The sequence below is a fragment of the Acinonyx jubatus genome, chromosome C2 (genome assembly GCF_027475565.1).
Source record: "Acinonyx jubatus isolate Ajub_Pintada_27869175 chromosome C2, VMU_Ajub_asm_v1.0, whole genome shotgun sequence".
Lineage (NCBI taxonomy): Eukaryota > Metazoa > Chordata > Mammalia > Carnivora > Felidae > Acinonyx > Acinonyx jubatus.
In genome coordinates, this window is record NC_069384.1 from 129,499,518 (window position 1) to 129,525,576 (window position 26,059).

Sequence of the window (26,059 nt, forward strand, 5' to 3'; positions counted from 1 at the left end):
GTGATTTCAGACTTCTAGCCTTCAGAACCGTGAGAAATAAATTTATGTTGTTTATAAGCCACCGGGTCTATGGTATATTGTTATAGCAGCCTGAATGGACTAAGACAGACGGTCATGAATCAATGTCACAATAATCAATAACCTACGAGTCTCCCTCAACTGTAACAAAACAATTTGGATGTTAGTGGCCCCAGACAGAGCTTCAGGACAATAGGCAGTGGCTTTAAAAGGACAGAAAAAGATTTTTCTTTAATTGCAGACTCAACGCATACCCAGTATTATGAAGTTACAAGGACTCTCTGAGAGCTGAGAGCTAGTAAGCCTGATTGCTACATGTCATTGCCAAATTCACTACTGACACTTACTAGAAGTTCAAGATTGTTAAAACTCAGCCTACTTACTTCGTTTATTTAAATAGTTTTAAATAAATAAGAAAACATAAGAGAACATTTCAAATTTTCTTTTGTACGGTACAAATAAATCTTTGGCAAGTACTTGCTTGAAAGTTGCTATCAGACTCATTAGTGTTTAAGAATTTGCATGTTTCCTCCTTCTGGCATGAATCATACTAAAGGTTACAAGTCAAACTCAGAGTTAAAAATGAGCCTGCCTTCCAGAAAACAACTGGAAAGGGGAGAGGGGAGCAACAATGAAATAATGAATGATTATAAATAACAACTTCCATTACTGGCAGTCTACTAGGTGCAAGGTTCTGAGAGCCATTTTTTCAATATTCATTATTTCAAATCCCTAAAAAAAACTAACAAAAGAGGTGTTGATACACTATCTTAATAGCAGGAAAAGGATCACAGAAATGAAATAACTTCCTTAAGGAAATAGACCAAGATCTGAACACAAGTCAGTGTAATGACAAAGTCCACCCACTTTCCACTATTTCAAGCCCTAATTAGTCTCCTACTGAGAGACGTAAAATACTTAATAACATCATCATCATCATATTAAAATATGTATGTGTGTACAAACTGATATACTTGTGTTTTTGTGTTTATGTATAAAAACAAAGATAAAGATACCAAGTGTAAGTGAGAAAAAGCCAAGAAAAGGAAATGCACGTATATACACACACACATATGAATTATGAGATGATTACCACATTCAAGTTAACTGACACATCCAATACTTCACATAGTTATCGTTTTTTTTTTTTTTTTTTTGGTGGTGGTGTGAGCACTTGAGATCTACTCTCTTGGCAAATTTCAGGTATACAGCACAGTATTGTAAGCTATGTCCCTGTGCCCAGAACTATATTCTAGATTCCCACATCTTGTTCATCTTATAACTGGAAGTTTTCATTTTGTATAATTTACATAGGCTTGATTAGTGTAGCTATGTAGAAATTTGTGCTTAGGGCCACAATTTGAAACATGTTTAGTTAACATTGTTGGTATGAGCAATAAAACAACCAATGTCTTCTAATTCATGTCCATGTACAGGTAGATAATTACATGCTTGGGGAGGTAGGAACCATGGACTATTTGGTTGACTCTATTAAATATTAAGGAAGGAATTAGAGCGAGCCAAGTAAAAGAAAAAAAAAAAAGGAGCAATTTTCCCAATACCCCTGGTCCTCGTTCTGCCCTAGATGAAATTCAATATTCTAGCCATGTGACTGCCAGAAAATCACTCCACCTCTCTGGGGTCCTGTTTCCTCATCTATAAAATAAAATTAATTAATAAGAATCTACCTCTCCTTGAAAAAGGATAAGGGCACGTTAAGAGGACACAAGAGCCAACCTGAAGGAACCCCAACAGCTAAAGTTGGAACAGTTTGAACAACAAAACAAAAATGACAGTATTGGGTTATAACCCATAGAATAAAATAAATATTCATGAGTTCATGCTGATATAAATAAATAACTGAATACATAAATGGGAAAGGGACAGTAGAACAGCTCTTCCTTATAAGAGAATCCCAATTAGTAAATATAGAAAGAGTGAGGGAAATACATAATCACCATTAGCAAAATATCACAGTATAAAGTACTCCAGGCAACCTTTACTGAAAGATGCTAAAATCTGTGGGTGAAAGTTTGAGGAAAAACAGGATATTAGCATAGTCTCAAAATATTTTTCCCAAGATACTTATCCATTACAAAAAAAGAAAATAGTAACACCGTAATGGAGAAATCCAGCAGACACAACTTCTATCAGTCAAAGTTAACATCACCAGTAATAAGCTGCACTAGCATCATGTTCCCTCTTAATATGATGTAGTGAGAAGGACATCACATCACTTGTGTGCTTCCTCAGAATATAGAACCTCAATCTAATCACAAGGAAACATCAGGCAAATCCAAACTGAGAGGCCTTGTACAAAATAAGTTACCAGTAGTCATCAAAAGTATCAAGGTCATAGAAAACAAGGCTGGAAAAGGGAACTGTCACCGACAAGAAAGGAATAGGGAGATGCAACAATTATACACAATGCAGGATCCTAGATTGGGCCCTGGAACAGACAAAGACACTAGGAATTAAACTGGTAAAATATTAATACCCTGGTTTTGATTATTATACAATGGGTATATAAGTTGTTAACATTAGGAAATGCAAACACATTATAATTAAAAGTGAAGTATTAGGTTCTTAAATCATGGCCCATGCTTTTCTACTTCTTAGCTTTTTATCACATTATTCCCTTTAACTAAAATGTCCTTGCCCCATCTCCCTTGACCAAGTCCTTTCCATACTTCAAGTTCAAATATAATGCCAGCTCCTCCATGGTTTCCATAGTCCATTTCTCTCTAGTCTTAACTTGCACAGGACTTTAACCACCTCCTTCCCTCAACACTTACCATATCTAGCTTGTACTTTTGCTATTGATAGAAATGATTTGTTTATTCTACCAGACGGGTTCATTAAAGAAATATTATATTATCTCTGTTGCCCCACACTCTCTAGAATTATATCTGACACAGATTTGGGGCTCAATAATGGCTTTTGGAAAGACTCCTGACTATCATTGCCTTGGTGAATTTCAAACTGTTAAGGAACCAATAAATAATCTAGAATGCCAATTTATTCACATGCAGTGAGAGCTACAGCTGCCAAGACAACAGGGAGCTCATGTCAGTTTAGCCAGAAGATTTTTTCCTGTTAGAAGAGGCATATGTGGAGAGCTGAATTATAATCAGAAGTTGCACACGGAGCAAGGAGAACAGGCCAGGTAATTATCATAGCACCTAATGAGGTGGCCTGAGCATAAAACCTAACCCACCACCAGAGCCAGAATTCCCCGTTCTCCAGTCCAGGCCTCATCTTTGCTCAGTGCTCCATACACACTGACCAAATTTTCCTTTATGGCCCCATTTTTCTGCTTCCACACTAACCATTCAACTTTTTTATGCAGCTCTCAGCCCTGGCTACACATTAGAATCACCTGGACAGCATTCAAAACTCCTGACGTCCAGATAAAAATCCAGATCAATTAAATCAAACTTTCTGGAGATGGGCCTCAGGTCTTGTGATTTTTGAAATCTCCTCATGATTCTAATGTACAGCCAAGGTTGAGCACTGCTATTACACTAAGATCGTTTCTGTTTAGTTATGTTAATATCACTAAGCAGAAAATAGGCGTGCCTGGGTGGCTCAGTTGGTTAAGCGTCCGACTTTGGCTCAGGTCATGATCTCACGGTTCGTGAGTTTAAGCCCCACGTTGGGCTCTCTGTTGACAGCATGGAACGTGAAGCCTGCTTCAGATTCTGTGTCTCCCTCTCTCTCTCTGCCCCTCCCTGCTCGCTCTCTCTCTCTCTCAAAAATAAAATAAACGTTAAAAAAAATCAATAAAAATAAAATTTAAAAAATATCACTAAGCAGAAAATAGACAAGTCCAACCTTTCCTGCTTTCAGCTGATAGCATTATGGTCTCTCTCTGCTGAAGATACATGGGCTATACTCACCTATACTCTACTGCATCTCCTAAGTTAATGCCCAGGTTTCTGGGGATGCCTTGTCCTCACCCAGGTGGGTAGGTAGTACCTCACAGCCCTCCAGTGCAGTACACTGTTAGGTGTGCCAGCAAAATAAGGTAGGACAAAATGCTTTTGACATACGTAACAGGTAGAAGGATCCAATACTTTCTCTTTTACCATTAGTCTTTGACAGAAATGAGGTGGGAGGCAGCTGCAAGCAAGTAATAAAGAATTCGTCAGAAAAAAAAAATTTCTGATTGCTAATTGCTTTGTGGCTCACTACGTGGGTCCCTGATATGATACAAAAATTAATCAGAAAAAGATCAATCCCACACATCTAAAGTCTGAGATGGTTCATACCATGCATAATGTACTGAGTGCCAGGAGACATATAATGCTATGTGGTGGGGGTGGGGAGGGATTTCCACCAGGAGATTATTGAAGTCTTTGTAGAGGAGGTACCATTTCTGCTGGGCCTAAGAGGATGAGTAGGATTCGAAGATGTGGGGCTATGAGAAAGGACACTCTGAAAGGAGTGGCCCAAGCACAGATGAAGAGGTGTGAAACTGTGCAGGACACACAGGAAATGGCAAGTAGTCCCATTTAACACTGGGTGGTGGGAGTAGGGGCGGGGGAGAAGAGAAGACGTCAATATTTGAAATACTCTTCCATTTTGGCAGTTTTGGAACTATTCCCCATCAAAGATTTGGTTAGATCTTGACAAGAAGTTGTGAGAGTTCAGTTGTTTGCTGTTGACACTCTTATCTGATGTTATGTGCCCAAAGGGTTGAGTGGTAGATCCAGCAGTCTCACAAATGCATTTATATATTTGGATCTTGCAAGGTCCCAAATTAAATTACAAAAGAGCAAACTTGGAGAGAAAAAAGACCAACTATTTCAATGGTGATAGCATTTTTCTATGAAGCACAAGTTTGGCCATCTGCTATTTCCAGCATGATTTTACCTCAATAAAGAGAGGATAATGCCAGAGTTGTGCGAGTTAAGAGCAAATGTGGGTCTGATAATGAGAAATATCTCTGTTAACAACAAGAACCAGCGATCCGCAAACGTCATTCCTTAGAAGTCAGATAAGTGACAGTCTGACAGCTCAGCAGCCTGGAGCCCAGAAAGACCCTTCAGTAGTTCCCCTGCCTGCCTGTGGCTGTCACCATGGCAACGCCCCTCCCAGGAGAATAGCTCAACCCTTGGAAACCACCAGCATTTAAAAATTAACGCAGATGATCCTGGATTGGATCCTGCGAGAGAAAAAAACATACAGAAATATCCTTTCCAAGGACGTAATTGGGACAAATGGGCTAAATTTGAAGATGGATTGCGGATGGGCCTCACCTGGTGGGCTTGTCAAAACACAGATTGCCAGACCGCACCTCCAGAATTTCTGATTCAGTATGGCTGGGGTGGAGTGCCCAAGTAATAATGATGCTGCTGGCCTGGGATCACATTTTGACATCCAATGGATTACGTACTAACATCGTATCAATGTTAATTTTCTAATTTTGATCATTATATCAGGGCTATAAAAGACACTGTCCTTGGCCTTAGAAAATATAGTAGTATTTAGAACAAAGAGGCATTGTGTCTGCAACTCCCTCTCAAATGGTTCAGGAAAGATAGATGGATAGATGATAGATAGATAGATAGATAGACAGACAGACAGACAGACAGATAGATGAATAAATAAAATGATAAAGCAATTGGCAAATCTGGACAAACAGTATATGGGAATTCATGTGTTATTCTTATAACTTTTCTGGTAGCTTAAAGTTACATTAAAGTTAAAAAATTTTAAAAATAAGGCAGGGAAAGAAAGTTATAGCTTATCACCTAGACGTGTCCAATATGGTAGCCAGTAGCCATATTTTGTTATTTAATTTAAATATATTAAAATTAAATAAAATTTAACATCTGGTTCCTCAATCACACTAGCCACACTTGGTCAAGGGCTGAAAAGTCATGTGTGACTCCTGACTATTGCATTGGACAGCACAAATATGGAACATTTCCATTATCACAGAAAGCTCTATTGCACAGGAATGACTACAGTGAAAAATACTGTTAAGACCAGGAAAGAATCTTTGGAAAATCCAGTGTGCTCAAAGCAGCAGTAGAGCTACCTCTATGGTCATAAGCAGTTGATTAACTGAAGGGCTAAAGGAAGAAAAATGATTAAACTGTAGCAGACAGATCATATTGTAGCTATATATGGAAATACCTGCAGTTTTGCATGGATTCATGACATACATGCCTGAGTAGCTGGTCGTTATCACTGCTCTGCACAACTCATCATTTTACTTTTCTTAATAGTCCACTGATGAAGGAGAAGCGGACATCCAAACTCCCTGTTTCTCTCCCCGCCCCTTCTTTTCCCTTACTTTCCTCCAAGCAGAAGAGTGCATGAGGAAACACCTGGCAAAGCTGAGCCGAAGAGGCTGACCTGCAGGGAAATAGCTGACACTTGGAATATCTCAAACTTGCAGATATTTAAATAGGGCTTTTGACTTATATTGGTTAATATACACCAGCTGATATGTAAAGCAGAAAAGGTTGACTTTTGTTGCTATCCCTACTCCTTCCAAGCTTCAACTCCTCTTGCCTTTTCTTTTCTGCTTCTCAAACACATGGCACCCTCTGGCTGTCCAAAGTTTCTGACTCAAACAGACCTGTCTTCCATTCTAAGGAGCATCTTCTTTCTCCCCACCATCTTTTCATTCAGGCCCCAGCAACACCCAGGTGATGAACTGGCTAAATTCACTCTAAAGTATAAATAGCACCAAATTCTCCCAAAGTGCATTTGCCTAAGACTAGCTCCCAGAATGTTCTGGAAGATACTTTTTGAGCAAGGTCATCTTTACGTACTCTCTGCCTGACCCCGCCCTTATAACTCCCCTCTACCTAGCCTCTCAGGAACAAACATACAGATTCATATTATAGATACACCTTGGCACTTTCCCCCTCTGGTACCTTTCCAAGCAGCTTCATATTTGGTTGGGGCTCAGTAAAATGCACAGCTATTACTTGCAGAGAACATGGAGTGGCAGGGAAAATTGAAAATATCTGAAGCCATTAATCACAAATTTATAAGTATGAAGAAATATTTCCATGAGGAAAATGGGCCATATTTCCATTTCCAAATTTCCATCGAGGAAAATGAGGAATAAGCCTAGAACCCAAAACTCAAGAGATGGACCTCTGCTCCATGCAGGACTCCATTATAGCATTTAAATGGTCTGTCCAATGGACCCACTGTAGAAGGTTTGGGTGACATTCTCCCTAAAATACATCCCCAAGAAGCATTCTTCTGCAGCAAATACTCCTTCATTGGAAGTGAGTTTGTCAATTACCTAAAGATTATAATTCTCAGTTGCAAGACGCGATATCCCGGGTCTTTATAGTCCAGCTTGAGGGGTTCTTTTCCTTTCAGTTTTTATTTAAAATTCCACTTAGTTAACATCACAGTGTAATATTAGTTTCAGGTATACAATATAGTGATTCAACGCTTCCATACAATACCAGGTGCTCATCACAACATCCTTAATCACCATCACCTATTTAACCCAACCCCCCACCCACCGGCTAGTGATTTGATAATTGAACTTATGAGATGTCCCTTTATAGAGTGCCATTTACCATGAAACAGATTTTTATTGAGAATTCCAAAAGAGGAGAGTCTCACCTCACAGTACTCAGTGATAATGCAGAAATTATCTTGCTCCACAAAGCTTGCATGGAACTTGACAATGGCTGGGTGGTCCAGCTTGGAAAGGAGCTGGGCCTCCAAATTGGCCTGCACAGTCTCATTTGGATTGAGTTCTCCCACAGAGATTTCCTTCAGTACTTTTCTGAAGCCAAAAACAAAAACAAAAAAACAAACAATATTTAAGTACATTTAGATTTAAAAAAAAATAATTTATATGAACAAATGGTTCAGGGCCACCTAGTTAATGCCCAGGCTACGACCCAATCATAGGTCTGGTATTGGCTGTTATGACACTGAGTCTCCTAGTGGTCCCAGGGCCTGCTTGCCTAGCCCGGTCACTGACACACCTGTGGCACTACAGTTTTGATCAAACTGGGCAGAGACTGAGCTAATCTTAAGCAACACTGCTGAGGTGGCTCTTCCTTGGTCTCTATATGTCTCAGTTTCTCTTTGTCTTTCACATGGTGTCTCTGCTTCCATCTGTCTCTGTGTATGTTTTATCTCTCACCTTATCTGTTTTCCTCAGCTTTTCTATTTCTCTCTATTCCTATCTTGGTATCTATCTCTGTCTCTCTTTGTCTCTCTCTCTCTCACTTATATATATCTGTCACTCTGTCTCTCTGTGTCTTTCTTTGACCTTGTCTTTCTCTGCCTCTTACACACACACACACACACACACACACACACACACGCTTCTATCTCAGCTCTAAAATTTTCCAAATCTATCAACTTAATATCAATAGGGCCATTATCTATATCCTTTCTTTTTCAAACTATTCTTGGCATAGCATACTTTATTGCTATTAGTGTTTAAGAGAAAAAAAAATCTAAAAACATTGATAGAGGTATTTAGGGTCTCAAGCATGTATAAATGGAACAAGAGCTCATTAAATCTCCAAATTATTAATTTTAAACTGTGATAATTCAATGAGGAGTGGACCAAAACACTATCTCTTCCCATCTAAGAAAAAAATAGTCTGATGAACAAACCAATTACGGTACCGAGTATAAACCAGATTGCCAGGGAAAAGCACGTTAGAGCACCAATTACATGTGAGACAGATTCTGCTGATTATAAGTAAACGTTGGCTATTCATTAAGGCAAGTTCTGCAAAACCCATGCTAGAAAACATTTTACAAAGATAGTCTTTAAGAGTTACAGCCTATGCATATTAATGAAAATGTATTTATAGTAGAAACAGTCTTAATTAAAGGCCCTTCAACCAACTCATAGATTAAGCAGAGCTCTTCAGCCCTTTCTAACAGATGCTGACAGCAGCTTTTGCCAAAGTAATGCCTGTGCCCAGTAGGTGCCCAGGAGGTGCTCTCTGGCACACCCGTTAACTCCTGCCCTTCCAGGTATGATGTGTGCTTACTGAGTCATTGTGTTTACTCCCAAACTTGTTTACGCCAGTTGTGCTTACTACTGTAAATTTGTGACTTAAATATGACAAACTGATGAAGGATGAGTATGAGTGTTATCTTTGTGAGGAAAACTAAGTCAAACGCTTACTGAAAAACTTCACAGTGACAAGTTACAAAAAAGAATTGCAGTTAAATAAGTAATTGACAAAATAGCGCTAAAAAGTTGGTTTAAAAATGTAAAAATCACGTATTCTGAATTCATGCTGCTAAATTTTCATTCCGTTTTAAAGAAGGTAAACCTGGAAAACGTAACATCCTATGGATGTAGTTTATGCAAAAAAAAAAAGATGAAGGGACCTCTAATCAGAAAACATTAGATATTGGCTGTGCATCAAAAAATTGGAGAAAATGTGCAATAATATGTTTTACATTGATGTAAATATTTTCATTATGTCATTGCATTTAAAAATTGTTTCCTCTGTTTACCCAAGTACCAGCCCCAATCACAATGGATAGGAGAGCTCCTATCATCCTTAAAAACGTGATTATACTATACATTTTCATTGATTCAAATAAGACTCCCCCCTAGTTGTTTCACTGTGGAAGACATTTCCTCAGGCAATACCAGAGACAGAGCCTGTTTCTTCGCTCAGATGCAGGGCCTAGAAGCTTTAATACTGCAGTCAGCACTGTCTTGTGCAGTTTTTGCCTCTCCTATTCCTCAGTGGCAAACATTTCATAAAAATTCTAGGTTAGACAATCTGTCCTAAAAGCTGAGACACTATGTAGGAAAACTTAGAAAGTGTCCTTATCTTACTGATCCGTATCGCATGTTGGGTGACATTTGGCTTTTTTTCTTGACCAATAAAAGCTTGTTGTTAAGTTTCCATTCTCCAAAATCTGATTCATCAGGAGAATCTTCTATTTCAAGATGGCCATTATTGGGAAATCAGTTTTCCTAACACTTGAATCATTCATAACATTTTATTCATTTTAAATGTTTCTCATGGTCTTCCCATTGTGAACCCCTAAAAGACAACCCCAGCAGGAACTGGCTGCATTAGATAGGAGGGCCCTAAACAGGGGGCCTCACAGGCTCTGCTTTGCCATTTACAGGTGTCTTTAACTAGGACTGCAATTTAGAAAGTTGGAACATTTGGTTCCCTTCCCCTAATGGAGCTTTCCCTTTGGTGTTGTTAGGTAATGAACACCTTCTCAGGCCCCTACTTGATAATGAAGTGATTCTAGAGAAATGCTTGCATGGGACCATTTTCTATAAGAAGACCAGTTCCATCAAGAATTTGGTTAAAACTGACCTCATGTTATTAAGAGTGGCATCCAGACTGTTAGTAAAAGGAGCTTGAAATGACATCCGTAGTTATGTTTTTCTGTAACTTCTGAAGATTACCATGCAGCTAGCAAAGCTCAATGACATCTTCATAGTGCCTTTACAGTAATTTACTGTGCCCAGCTAATATGCAGTTGTAAAAGTCACAGTGGTTAAGCATGACAACATAAAGCCTTACATAAACTTGCAATATTCTCTTGCTGTGAAGGAACAAATGCTATAAAAAGCTTAAATATACTTATTTTTCCTCATAAACACCAACTATTGTGCAACAGAGCTTGAGATTTTACATATAGTTAACCTGAGTCCTGTCTGGCAGCCTGATGATAAAGCATAAAATCTCATTTGCCCACAGCTTAGCAGACGAAGGTAGGGCTATTAAGACAGGTGGTATCTAATACAATCATCTCTAGCTGACGCAGAGACATTCTACCTTCCTTACCTAAAATCATGTCACTGAACCAACAGAGGAAACTCTCATTACCTATCACAAAATATGAGATCAATATCAGTCGAAGGCAGCATGGAAACATACCAAAACAAGGACAGCTTGTCACCTGCTTGGTGACTCTCAGCCTGTCACCCACTCCTAAATAACATGACAGATATTTATTTTATCAGAACTTCAACTGTTTGGGAGAAACTTTATGACAGCAGCAAAACACAACACAACACAACAAAAAAACCTACACACACAAGCATCCCTGCAGACCCACTTAACTTACAAACTTTCTGTTCTTTTTCCCAAGTGGCATGCTTCTTTCTTTCTAGAATCAGTAACAAACTGACAAACTTTGGAGGGTGACTTTGGAAATCTGGGATAACTATAGCTAATTTCATTCCCTTAAAATTCACCCACTCATCATATAAATGGGGCAGATTTTATTTTTGAGATGTTAACCAAGGGTTGTTCCCCCCCGCCAATATCCTCTTATTCTTTCACATGTTCCCCATCGAATCAGCAGCATATGCTGCCTCAGGAAAAAGAGGACATCTCACAAACCAGAGGATAACTCAAATCCCTGGCTTTTGATTTTCCACAGGAGAGACCAAGGCTAGAGAAAAGATCTGAAGGAATATGTGGCCAGTGAGTGAGTGTCCTCTCCACCTCCAGGTGAGAAAGAGACCCTCTGGACCAGATGAAGGGAAGGCAAGAAAGTTAGGTGTAGCTAAGCCCTTGAAAACAGTTTATGTGCCCTAGGCCGGGTCCAGAGAGGAGAGTAGGAACAGGACTCCAAGATGGGTAGGAGAACATGAGAACAGAAGAACTGTGCTCTCTTTCCAAAGCGGGGCATAGAAAAAATAGCAGCACCCTCTCATTTTCTGGTGTCCAGCTAGGGGTAGGAGTGAAAAAAAAAAAGGTCCTCAAGGGGCAAGGAAGCTGATGACCAAGAGAGTTCTAGAATCCCCTATGTCCCAGTGAGGCATGAGGAGCAGTGGGATAAGGTCCCATGTAGCCACAACCATCTTGGTGAGGGCTAGTCAGCTAGTGGGTGTGGAAAGCTTTGCAGTTAGTCTGGAAAAAACTAGCTATGTCCCTTCCCTTGTGATTTAAGCATTAACAGTCATGCATTGCATGCATGTTGTAAGCACCTACAACATGTCTACAGTGTAGCAGGCACTGGAGATTCATAGGCCCTGCCCTTGTATCTACCGGGAAAGACAAATATTAAACAAAAAGATAAATGTATGTGAATGTGCAAAAATACATATATTTTCAAAAACTTCATATCGAGATGAGCGCTGTGAAGTTGGAGTAAATAACATCTGAGGCTCTCCTCATTTAAGATGTTATGACGCTTTGGGGCACCTGGGTGGCTCAGTCGGTTGGGAGTCCGACTCTTGATTTTGGCTCAGGTCATGATCTCACGGTTCGTGGGATGGAACCCCATACCGGGCTCTGTGCTGACAGCAAAAATAAATAAATAAACGTTAAAAAATATTTCTGCGTATTTCCTTCCCATCTTTTTGCTACAGTTTTTTTTTAAACAGTAGAGGGCAAACCTTTTGCACAATTTGCCTACTGTTATTTTCACGTGACATTATTACAGCAGAAACCTGTCATTTGAGGCTGCCCAGCATCTTTAGACAGCCTCCCTACATTGCACTAGATCCCTGGACTGTGGGTCCTGCCTTCCCCAGATAGATAAAAACAAACAAAAACCGACGAACAAAAAAACTCCACATCTCCCATCTCGCTTGAGCTGGGGCACCCAAGGTGTGACCTAGGTTCTACCAATCAGCTGCACTCACCTGAGACTTTGCTTTGGGTGTGAGCTGAGTGAAGAAACAGGGTGGGCACAGGGCCACCCTTTCATTAACATAGGTGGCATTAAGAAATGGTGTGGCCCTGGTGGAAGTGGCAGCAAGCCACTTCAGTGGCATGGTTCTGGCTGATGTTCCTGGAAATTTAGCCTTTAACCTGCTCCCCAGCCCTCCTGCTGCTGATGTGAGCTATCTGTGTTCTGGAACAAATCCCATTCTGCTCAAACCACATAAGGAGACTGCACTTATCTGTACTGGGAGCCCTGACCAATGCAATAGGCATGTTCAGGTATTACCACAAATCACTGTAAACATTTTGGGGTAATGAAAATGGAATCTCCAAAACTCTAGCTCTCTTAGGCTAATTTTTATTTATTAATTCAAGTCTTAAAATGTAGCATCCTCTAAGGGATTTAAGGCCACAGTGCTGCTTACTTTTCTATGGGTAGAAATATCATGAGAGTACAAAACACCCTTTTTAAAGTTATTTCATACTTTTTAATATAATATATACATTTAAAATGTAAAGAGACATAAGAGAATATAATGGCAGAGAGTGATATTGGTTCGATACAGTGGTACATTGATTAAAAAATGGAAATACCAAGTACTGAAGTTACTAAAGGAGTACCTGGAAGAAAAACTTACAGAATTTCGTGGAGAGTATACTACAGATGGAATTTTATTTTATTTGTTGTTTATTCTTCTCTCAGCAACTAAAAAAAAACCATATTTTAATGTCTGTGTCCAGAGAAAAGGACAAAATAATTTTATAGGTCACCATCATATGCCATAATCTATGAGCTGCTTTTGTTTCTAACCAGTAAATTCCTGATCCCAGCTCTTTGGGGGCTAGAATTCTCTGACTCACCTGGTCTTTTCCTCTCCACTCCTGATCACCAGCATGTAGCAGAGTTTTGGGGGCTCAAATAGCATCATGATACAGTGCAGGTGCCCATTGCAGACATCTATACTGAGAAGGAGAGCCCAATTTCAGACTCCATACAAGGCCCCAAGCAGCCACTCCCAAATACCTTAAGATAGGAAATTCTGTACTTCTGTTACATGACCAGCTACTTACTTATTGTCTTCTGTATGTCAAACACTATGCCATGTGCTGGGGATACAAAGATCAGAAAGAGAAACCTCTTGACCTTCAAGAGAGTTCAGTCCACGGGAGAGGCCAAGAATTATAAAAATAGTTGAACAACATCATGATAAATGCTATAATAGAGTTGGGTGTAGGGTGGGGATCCTTAGTTGTTCTTTGAGGAGAAAAGAAAAGGCAAAACCTATAGATTAGCATCCCAGGATATTCACTTTTGCACACGCAAACTACTTTGTACTATGTGGAATTACCTTATCTCTAGCTGGATTCCAAGGAGCAAAAGAAATGAATTTATCATTCTTTACTATTTGCCCTGTAAAAATCGATACCCAGTAGAGGAATGTCTGTATTTGAATTATTTGAATAGTTTATGAAAGTTAATAAGCCTGTGAGTTTTTTATAAAGAAAACTACTTACAAAAACTACAAAAACTAGGCAAGAATTTCTATATCTATATGCCATTCTTTAGATACACACACCCACACAAACACACAACCAGAGTATACATTATGCAATGTGGAATGAAGTACTTTTTAAAAGACCTGTAAAACTAGCAGGCTCACAAACCACTCTTTTCTTCCTTCCTCCTCACCCATCTATGTATCCTCAGTTTTTATCCAAATATGTTTTATATAACAAGATTTTAAAAATAAATGTGAGGAACCATTAAACCATGCTCTGCTCTAGAGGATTCTCTTAGTTTGGGGTCCCCAAGAAGCAAACCTTGAGACACAGGTTTGTGTGCAAGTAGTCATTTAAGCAGTGAGAGGGAGTGGGGAGAGAAGCTGCTCAGGGGCATTACCAAGCTAGTCACCGCTGTAGCAACTGGAGCTTAGTTCTGTGAAGGAACGCTTGGAAGCCAGTGTAGGCACCTCTGAGTCCCCTGACTGAGGTGCAGGGACCAACTCCCTTCATTCTCTGGTTAAGGCTGCTCCCTGGGAGTATTAACTCCCCCACTCTCCCACCATGCCAGAGCACGGGGCCCTACTGGCCAGAGAGAGGCCTGTGCTAGCAGTTGAAGGTGGACCCATGCACAGGAAACACTAATTTCCCAGGTGATATAGGTAGGGCACCAACACTGTCTTCCACAGGGATAAAAATGAAGTTCCTGCAAAATGGAAAATCTGGTCGATTTTATCTATATCCTGAAAATGGCTAAGATATAGTGATTCCTAGAAAAAGTAAAGTGTCTTTATAGGGAATAATGAAACCGAAAATCACTTATAACCTATATGTGAATTCCATACCCTAGACTTTTCAAAACCGATTTAGTTTACAAACACATGAGCAGTGTATAGGAGTATTGCACACAGATAACAAGCAAAGAATAAATAATTAACAATAACTAATACTACAGATAATAAACAAAGAACAAATAAATAAGAGTAGAATTATTTCAGACATTTTAGTTTGGCAAATAAGCTATCCCGGCTCCTGTCTAGATTATATTATCATTTGTGGTGACAACTTCTATCCAGTGTTTCAAGGCTGGTACCATAACATTATGCAAGTTGCCATTTATTTTTAAGGAACTGAAGAGAGTAAACAGAGATTTCAGGAGTAGGAGGTTTGGAGACAAATATGGCCCAAATAAAAAATTTCTAATAACTATGTGAATTCAATGACTTTCCCCATCTGTATAAATTTTGAAAAGTAGAAGTGGTTTGAGCACATGTTTCAAGGCTGGAAACAGCACTGGTGCTCACTGTAAGAGCTCTGCAGAGAATCTCTGGTGTCAGTGCAGGAATAGAACTGGCAGGCACCTGGTGGCTCAGTCGGTTAAGCATCTGACCCTTGATCTTGGCTCAGGTCATGATCTCACAGTTTGTGAAATTGAGCCCTGCCTTGGGCTCTGTGCTGACAGCACAGAACTGTTTGGGGTCCTCTCTCTCTCTCTCTCTCTCTCTCTCTCTCTCTCTCTCTCAAAATAAATAAAGAAATAAACTTTAAAAAATAAAGAATAGAACTGGCTTCAGGATATGCCATATCCAGTTCTTTTCCAGAGGACTCCTTGGAGGTTATTTGGAGAAGATATAACATGTCTAACTGCTCTGTTGTGAAAAGCCTTTCACCCAGGGGTTTTTCAATTCTCTTGAGCAAAGAGCCTTAAGCCGAGCCAAGAAATCCATCAGTGAATATTAATTAATCAGATAGTTACAAAAGCCAGCATTGGTTTTGGGCCTATTGAGAAAGCCTGTGTAGTTTGCACTCACTACAGTGGGTCTATTCCGCCCCCTCCCCACCTCCATTTCTAAACCACAGCCTCCATAAAAGCTGCTGGGACTGTCTCATGAAAAGCTTCATTGGGAACAAACTGCCCTTCGCTCTCCTTTTAGCTAAAAAAATGAGTGGATTCCCTTCATGGTGAACAGCTTTCTGGAGCTTCTTTAGAGGAGACTCTAAAAGTTCTCCTTACAACCTGGGATGTATTAGAATCAACTCTAATTTCCCCCTCAAAACCAGTTATGGCTCTTCTCCCCTTTCCTTCTCCCCTATACCTCAACACAAGTGGTCAGGCCATTCTATTTTTCTTATTTATACAGATGAGCCAAGTCACTGAATATTACATCTTGATTATTTTAAGAGACACTGACTGTCTACCCATCTCCCCACAACTCTACCATCATATGATCTAAAGAGGAGGACCCTCTCCCCAGCCCCTGGGATGAATCATAATTCACCTAAGTCTATCATGTAATCCTATTCCCCTTACCAGTGATTAGTTTTGGCGTGATGTAATTCTGGCCTAGAAGATATGAGAAGTCTTTGGGGTTTTCTGGGAAAGATGTTCCTTGGTGATAAAAAGAGAAGAGTGGGAGGAAACTCTCCTTTAATCTGCCTCTGCATGTCATCATCTCCATGTGACTCCTTGAACTTTGGCAGCCAGCTGGGGTCATGAAGGAAGCCACCCCAAGATGACAGGCTGAATGATAGGAAACAGTAGGCACCAAGGGCCTTCATGATATTATGAGCTGCTAATCTCATCAACCTGGAACTTCCCTCTCTTTCTAGAGTTCTTGTTAGTGAGATGCCTTTCTTTTTCTTTTTAATATGAAATTTATTGTCCAATTGGTTTCTATACAACACCCAGTACTCATCCCAGCAGGTGCCTTTCTCAATGCCCATCACCCACTTTCCCCTCCCTCCACCCCCCATCAACCCTCAGTTTATTCTCAGTTTTGCCTCCTTCCCTCTCTAACTTTTTTTTCCCCCTTCCCCTCCCAAATGGTCTTCTGTTAAGTTTCTCAGGATCCACATAAGAGTGAAAACATATGGTATCTGTCTTTCTCTGTATGGCTTATTTCACTTAGCATAACACTCTCCAGTTCCATCCACGTTGCTACAAAAGACCATATTTCATTCTTTCTCATTGCCAAGTAGGTTTCCATTGTGTATATAAACCACAATTTCGTTCTTTCTTTCTTTCTTTTTTTTTTTTTTTTGATCATTCAGGGCATATTTATTCCAAGTGAGTAAAAGGCAGATGACTTGAATCAACAGCAAAATAGTCACAAAATTAAATGCAAGGAATGACATCATAAACCACAATTTCTTTATCCATTCATTGGTTGATGGACATTTAGGCTCTTTCCATAATTTGGCTATTGTTTTTTTTTAAGGCTTTATTGCAATTTATTTTTTTTCAATATATGAAGTTTATTGTCATATTGGTTTCCATACAACACCCAGTGCTCATCCCAAAAGGTGCCTTCCTCAATACCCATCACCCACCCTCCCCTCCCTCCCACCCTCCATCAATCCTCAGTTTGTTCTCAGTTTTTAAGAGTCTCTTATGCTTTGGCTCTCTTCCACTCTAACCTCTTTTTTTTTTTTCCTTCCCCTCCCCCATGTGTTTCTGTTAAGTTTCTCACGATCCACATAAGAGTGAAACCATATGGTATCTGTCTTTCTCTGTATGGCTTATTTCACTTAGCATAACACTCTCCAGTTCCATCCATGTTGCTACAAAGGGCCATATTTCATTCTTATTGCATAATTTGGCTATTGTTGAAAGTGCTGCTATAAACATTGGGGTACAAGTGCCCCTATGCATCAGCACTCCTGTATCCCTTGGGTAAATTCCTAGCAGTGCTATTGCTGGGTCATAGGATAGATCTATTTTTAATTTTTTGAGGAACCTTCACACTGTTTTCCAGAGTCTTTCTTATTATTTAAGCTGTTTTGATAGCTAAAGACACTCTAATACTAATGCTTTGCTACAAGAAGGAAGAGGAGATTTTTAAAGAAGAGATTAGAAGCAGAGAGAGAGAACTGGGTGAACATTCATTTGTACTTAGAAAGCACTAAGTCTCCTAATTTAAACTGGAAAAGGTATAATGGCTCTTTTCTACTTGAACATCAGTATTAATCTTCAAAAAATCATAACAAGGTGAACTATAATGAACTACACAAAAATGGATCTATAACAAGAAAATACATCCTAATAAATGACTAGAAATTATTTGTCATTAGTAAATCTGGAAACTAAGACAACACCGTAATTGTTTAAATAATTTGAAAACACAATTTTTGTCATTAATTCAAAATTTTCATATGTCAAAATTTTTAGCAGTTATCAAAAAGTATTAGGATTCAAAATGATTAAAATGTCACCACTGTCCCCTTCCTTCCCTTGGGTATAGATATGGGAGCTATAAGAGCAAATAGGAGATCTAGAATGAGTGGCAAGGAGGGAAAGAGTGAAGTAAAGGGCATGGATAATTTAGCAAAAAAAATAGAAAATATATAAATCAGTGAAGTGAAAAACACCAAGAAAAAAGAATTCCTAAAATTTCTAGTCTCTCCCCTCTTCTCTTCTCCCCCCAAATTAAGAAAACATACTTTAATAGATAGTAATAAGTATACTTTTTTTCTACAATTCTCTGGAGATAGGAGAGAAAAATTTACTGATATAAGGAATTACTTTGTTTTACATGATTTGAAGCCTCCAACTTAAGAAATCAAGAATGAAGTCATTAGGTATTAGAAGCACAATGATGATCATTACAATTTTTAGAAGGTAAAACAAAGTTCCAAGAACAATAGATGACATTTATTCATATTGAGGCATTTATGAGATGCTCATCTGATGGTCTTTCTTGACCCCTCCAGGACTAAGTTAAGGGCCTCCCTTCTATGATCTCATTGCATCCTGTGACAACATCTATTCTCATAGGAACTCCCTTATTGGACTGCAGGCACCCTAAAGGCCAGGGTCACACTTTATTCACTACAGAATTCCCAGCACCTCGCAATATCTTAACATATTTGAAGGAGACCAAGTTTGCACACTCTTCACCTTCAAAATTCAGCTTGCTCATTACCTCTACCATCAAAAGTGTAACTTTGACAATTACATATTTTCATATCTATCTGTTCATCTCCACTCCCATGCTGAGAACAATTAGATTTCATTCATTTCTGTGTCAGTGTCTAGCACAATTCTTGGCACATGGTGGATGCTCCACAAATGTTTGACTATTGAATGATTAAAGTCAACAACACACCAAGCATGTAGCTAAGGTAGTAGGATCACAAGTCCTATGCATGATTTTGTCCTTTATGGAAACATACCAGTTTGTATACTGGGCATCAATCTGAAAGTGGAAGTTTATAAAAATTTGCTTCCTAGATAGAACACCTGCTGGAATAGCCCTTATCTGGAAGCTGACTTACCTATGGGAGCTGATAACAACATCAGCATTGACAATGAAAAATGGCAACCTGGAAAATGGTTTCGTGCAGATGTTTCACATTATCTCAGAGATGGTAACACCCACTACAATGACCTGGCCCATGATAACACAAAGCTACCCGGTTTTCCATATCCCGTCCCCTTATTCAACTTCTTCCCCAATTTTTGGAATGAATTTTATGTTTTTATAGAATTCTAAAGCTAGACAAGATCTTCCCAGAGCATAACAATCAATACACCTCAACATATTAAGTCCTGAGAAGTTACATATTTGTCCAAGATCATATAGCATGTTACAGCAGACCCACCATTTACCTCTTGAAAGAGGAAAGACTACCAATTCCAAAGAACCAAACTTTGTCTCCAGATTTAACAGTTTCCCCTCTCCTGTTTTAGTACCTAATAACTAAGATGGTATAAAACTTTTTCACTTTTCAAACCATGTTTCAAAGAACAAAATCTCCTGCTACCTACTCTATTCTTCCCCTCCTTAGCATTAGAGAAAAAGGGAAAAATAAAAACAGAAAGCCTCTTCTTCATAGTGATTGGAATAATGGTCTTGCTCTTGATGAGGCACTAATAGGGTTATGTCTGTTTTTAATTAATTATCATATGAGGGTTATAGACAATCTTATCAATAGTTGGGAGTCTTCGCCACTTACAGAGCCCCAGATTTGGACTGAAATGGGATGAGACCATACAGAAGAGGAAGAAAATGTTTTTTAACTTACCTTTCCTAGAAAGGTGGTGAAATCTGCTTTTGTGAGGTTGCCCTAGATACCACAACCCTACAAGAATAATTTTGTGTGTGAGAGAGGTCAAGCATTTATAAAGTTCAATTGTGCAAAATCATTTGATCAAAACTGTTAAAAGATGTAGTAATATGCTCTAAAAATAAAAATAAATAGATAACACTCTACAACAAATCACTCATTCACTCTATTACACTAAGTACTAAGCCTAGAGCAAAGAGTCTGTTTATTGTCAGCAAGAAAATTAAGGAGCATGACAATGTCAGTAAGGATGTGAAAGAATAATTTACCATAGATAATCAGGTTAGCTTTTGTTATGATTGTTATATGCTCCAAATTTAAAATTAATGTTAGGTTAATATTCAAAATGCAGTATTCTAATGCATAATTCATGTCAAGTTTTTATTTTGAACGTGACGGAAAAATACTAGAATTGTGAATTTCAAAGAGATAATCGGATGTGATGCAAAGCCTACCATGAAATCAAGATACAGTGACAAATTGAGTTTTAAAAAGCAACAAAAACTGATTAGCTCCATTTTCTTGACTAGGTAAAACCAACACAGGATAAACCCTGTTTAAAGTGAAATTAAATTATGATCAAGGCAAGAAGAAGGTTGATGCTCCAAAAACAAAATGAAAAAATAATCTAGGGTTTTAGTGAAATAAAATCCCCTAATTGTATTTATAGCAGGTGCTGGTTGGCTGCCAGTTAACGCAGAGACAGTGAAAACAGCAAAAAGTTTGTATTTCCAAATTTCAGTCTCTATTTCATCACATGGTAAGCATAATATACGGACTTAAGCTAAAACTCTAACTGTAGCATAGAGCAGATTACTCTATTTAATTTTGAGATGCAAAGGGAGGAAAATGAAGCTCCGTATTAGCATACTTTCATTAGTGGGTTTAAGCAACTAATTCTGGGTCTTACGTTTTGCTGAGTTGTGCTTATGCAAAAAAAAAAAAAAAAATCTCTTAATCTACCAACAGAGCGCAAGTTAGAATCTACTACTAGGAAGGATCTAGTTTCCCTGAACAACAGCTTATGGATTTAGTCATTGATTTGCAATGGACAAAAAAGTCACAGTCAACTGTGTAAGCGGGGGACATGAGGACACATGGCTAGCCTGTCTCTGGTGACACAAGTCTTCATACTTCCAAGTCCAGAGGGTGGAGGGGTGCCTGGCTAAATAAGGTGCTCCAGAACCTTCATACTCGCTGAACCTCACCGAGATGGCTGTGCAGTTTGTTCTGGCTGCCCAAGCAGTCCACAGGAACCCCACACATGAGACGGCCTCCTCAGGTCATAGCACAGAGCAAAGGACACTAAAAACTGTCTTAGGCATGGTCTTCCACCAGCGCTGTTTCTAGAGGTTCTGAGTCACTAGAATTTATTTGAGGATAAATCAAAGTGTTGTTAAGTTCAGACAATGAAAGAAAAAACTGTTAGATTCATGAAGTATGTTATCTAAAGAAGCCCCAAGGAAGGGACCCAGGGTCTTCGAGCAGTGCCTCTCAAACTTCACCATGCATCCAAATCACCAGGGAGTTGTTCCAATACAGGTCTAGGGGAGACCCAAGACTGCACATTCCTAACAAGGTCCCAGGTGATTCCCCAAGCTACTTGTCCAGGGGGCACACTTTTGAGTAGTAAGGTTTAGAGCAGGTAGGGGTCCAGAAGACTGCCAGGGCTGAGTGTTGAAGAACCCCAGAGTTTTCTAGAGACTTGGGGGTAGGGCAGGTTTGAAGAGTAGCCCAAATAAGAGACTATGTGTCCCCCTCCCAGCCCACGAAGCATGAGACCTCACTGGACGAAAAAGGTTTGGAAACTGCTGCTGGTCCAGCCCCCTCACTTTACAGATGAGGACACTGGAACCCAGAGAAGCCGTGAGACTTGACTATACCCTCTCCTGAGAATATTCCATAGCCAACACCAAGATGATTCCAAAACTCCAAAATGCCAAAAGCCAGTTTTAAAACACCATTAGGAAAACTTCCCTTCAGTTTTGGCCCATACCCTAAAAACTGCAGTTTGCATTGGTTTTCTTTTGTTCTGTTCCCATTAGTGATAAGGTACAGCTACCCATTGGCCCTTTGAACATATGGTTACATAATATATTACTTTAATGTATTTATACTCAGCCTCATTCCACAAAGGATTTGACATAACTTATATAATAAAATAGAAAATTGAGACAAGCAAGAGTAGGTGGAACTAAGAAACAGGGAAAAGAACATAGATATGCTGGCCAAAAATTGTTGCTACAGTTGAACTTCAGATTTAATTCCAAACTTCTTAGAATGTATGATGGTTACCATTGCTGTTACTGTTGTTGCTGATATTAATGGTAATGTCAGAGGTGCAAGTTTTGCCTATGACAAGAGGGTATTTCAATCTTTGGATCCTTTATGACATAAGCCAGTTTTCGGTTTAGACACAAAGCAGTGGAGGTGTCCCCAAGGCGGACGTCAGTGATTCTTTTAAATAGAACTCACTCAGAAACAGAATTCCAACTTACACATGGACTAATGCACTTTGATGTCTCATTTAAGAAAAGCTTCTCAACTCTTGCCTTAACTCCAGTTTCTGTAGTCAGTACATCTATATAAAGCACCTGCACTGTGCAAAACATTCTACTTGTGTGAGGCACAGGCTCTGCCTTTGAGAGGTTTGCAAGCCAATGGGAGGAAGACAAATCATTACAAGTTATAAGAAAGCAGCATGCACCTTCAAAGGATGAAATAAATATCCCAAAGAGAGAGCCAAAGGCCAAGATATGAGATAATCATAAGAAAACCTCCAACTGCTAAATAGTGATACTGGTGTTAATTATGACAATACCAAGTGCTATAGAAGGGCCAGTTATTCGCCGGCCTGCATTGTGCTATTATAATCCTCAGTTTTGAAATGAAAAAACTGAGACACAGACAGGTTAAGAACTTCATTTAAAGGCACATGGTCAATCAAGTGGCAAATCACACCTAGTAATGACGAAACGGAGACCCCACTTCTGAATCCTGGGTACCTCCACACTGTGGGATCCTGCCTTCTGAATTTACAAAGTTAGACCCAAATGAACTACAACTGAGAACACAACTGGAAGATATATTCTCTGCACCAAGGTTGATAATCTGAATAACCAGGAAAAAAGGGAGGGATGTCCTCCTGTTCCCCACCCCAGCAAAGTACATGTTCCAGTTTTCATGACAAGAATCTTTCAGAAATTGTATAGCAAGAGGACTGACATGAATCTCTGGCAAAGTTGAAGAAATGATGATTAAACAGATGGCTTGTGAGCATTTATAACATGAAGCAGCGGCCAGCAGGGGCTCACATGGGCTTATGGAAAATAAACCATACTAAATTAACCTAATTTCTTTTTGTGAGAGGGTTATTTGATTGGTTGATGAAAGAGAAGCAATTAATCATGGTATATCATGATTTCAGCCCATCTGATGAAGTCATGTTAACAGATGTCAGTGAGATGAGTCTTGTGATATCCTTTTAATATGGGAGATATGGAATCTTCATGTGGACTCATGGCTGGTTGAGCAAACAGACCAATCATGCTGGAGTCTTGGGTCTCTGGCCACTTTGCAGATGTTCCCTCTTATGATGCTATGAGGATCCATCTGTAACAATATTCTCACCAACATTTTATCAATGATTTAGATGAAGATCCAAAAAGACATATTTACCTAGTTTGTAGAAGCCACAAAGCCAGGGAGCATAACTAACAGACACAGGCAGAGTCAATGTTTCAAAGTGACTGAAAGAAGTCGAAATGTGAGCTGGGAACCCAAGTTAAATTTTGCAAGACTAGACCTTAAGTTCCATAGTTACAGGTGGGGAAATCAAATTCTCAAATCTAAGATGAGTGAAACCTGGCTTAAGAGTAGAATGGCTGATCCATAAAAACTCTGATGGTAGTATATAGGAAGGAGAATAGCTGACCCCAAGACTCAATATGAGACAACAATATGATGTGACTCCCAAGAGCTCCTGAGATTCCAAGCTGATCCTGAAATGTACGAAAGGTTGTGGTATCAATATACTTAGTTTCATCAGGCCTGGGAAACTCATTTCAAAAAGAATATTGTCACCAAAGTTAGACCAAGGAATGATGACTAAGATATTTAAGGGTGCTAAAATTAGGTTACCCAAGGAACAGAGAAATGAGAGGGACAGAGCTAATATATTTTGAGCAATGACTTGTGAAAATGGGTTAGAAATGTTTGCTTTGTTACTATTCAATATTTATAACCATATAGATATTTATTATTTTCTCCATCATACAGATGGGAAAACTGAGACTGATCATTTATAGGTAATTATCCAAAGTGAGTGGAGAGATTAGGATATGAATGCAGAAGAGTCTGAATTAAAGCCAAGACTCCTTCTACCTCATTATCAATTAAACCTCTACCCAGTAATTAAGACATTGATAATATTGAGAGCAGATTAGATTAACAAGGGACAGGATAACAATGTCATATGATACTTGTACACGCCACGATTTTGTGCCTTTACTCATTCTATTTCCCCTGCCTGGACACCTCTATCTACCGGGTTCATATTCATCCTGTGAGATTTGGCCTCTATGTTCTGTCTTCTACAATGTCTCCTCCATTCTATAAAAATGGGATAAGTGCACCTCCATCTAGCATACCTACCCTGCAAGCACCCGGAAAGGCCTATTTACATCCTGGTTTACATGACTGGTCTGTAAGTTCTTTGAAAGCAAGAGCCATGTACAACTAGTTTTTATTTGTTCTTCACAGCAGCTTTATTGAGATATAATTCACCTACAATAAAACTCACACTTTTGAAGTGTACAATTCAGTGGTTTTTAGTAGTACACTCCCAGAAGTTTGCAATTATCATAACCATCTAACTGTAGAACATATTCATCATCTTTGTTATGGACTGAATTGTATGACCCCCACCCCTCAAATTCACATGTTGAAGTTCCAACACACAATACCTCAGAATAAAATCAGTTATTTAGAGAGAAAGTCTTTAAAAAGATGATAAAATTAAATTGGGGCCATTAGGGTTGGGCCCTCATCCAATATGACTGGTGTCTTTATAAGACAGCCACACCAAGGGCACACCCGACAGAAAGGCCATGTGAAGTAAAATGGAAAGGTATTCATCTATAAGCCAAAGAGAGAGATCTCGGAGGAAACCAGCCCTGATGGCACCTTGATCTTGGACTTCCAGCCTCCAGAACTGAAAGAGAATACATTTCTGTTATTTAAGCCACACAGTCTGTGGTTTTATGACAGTCCTAGAAAACTAATACAATTCCCAAAGAAACTTCTTACCCATTAGCAGTCACTGGTCCAGGCAATCAATAATCTATCATTTCTGTCTCTGTGGATTTGCCTATTCTGGATATTTCATATAAAGGGATCATATGACATATGGTCTTTTGTGACTAGCCTCTTTACCTATCATAATGTTTTCAGGGTTCACCCATATTGTGTCAGTACTTCATTCCTTTTCATGGCTGAATAATATTCCATTGGATGGATACAGGCACATACACTACATTTTGTTATCCATTTATCAGCTGATGGACATTTGTGTTGTTTCCACTTTTTGGCTACAATGAATAATGCTGCTATCACCACTTGCGTACAAGTGTTTGTGTGGGTATATGTCTTCTTTTGGTGTACAACTAGAAGTGAAATTGTCACCAATTGTCACCTGTGCATGATTTAATGTTCTGCTGTCACTGGCTTGAAATTCTTAATAACTTTTAACAAAGGGCCCTGCATTTTCATTCTATACTAGGCCCTGCAAATTATGTAGCCAGTCCTGCCTGTGTAACTCAAGCATAAAAGCTATTTATAATGGACTCTTGCTAAACAAA

General features: G+C 39.1%; 1 protein-coding gene across 16 annotated transcripts in view; it reads right to left on the reverse strand.

The window, feature by feature from the left end:
* The window catches only part of NEK11 (NIMA related kinase 11), a 272,598-nt gene that overhangs the window by 219,166 nt on the left and 27,373 nt on the right, over nt 1-26,059 (reverse strand). For 8 of the 16 annotated variants that reach the window (XR_008297987.1, XM_053221458.1, XM_053221459.1 and 5 more), the window contains exons 3-4: nt 13,497-13,598; nt 7,624-7,789 (exon numbers count right to left, since the gene is read on the reverse strand). Coding sequence is in view for 15 of the 16 variants with exons in the window: in XM_053221458.1 (XP_053077433.1) it covers nt 7,624-7,789; nt 13,497-13,598 (268 nt within the window). In the remaining variant the exon portion in view is untranslated. Of the gene's footprint in view, nt 1-7,623; nt 7,790-13,273; nt 13,342-13,496; nt 13,599-26,059 lie in introns of those variants that run through there. The other 8 variants (XM_053221455.1, XM_053221456.1, XM_027061858.2 and 5 more) reach the window with 4 other exon arrangements.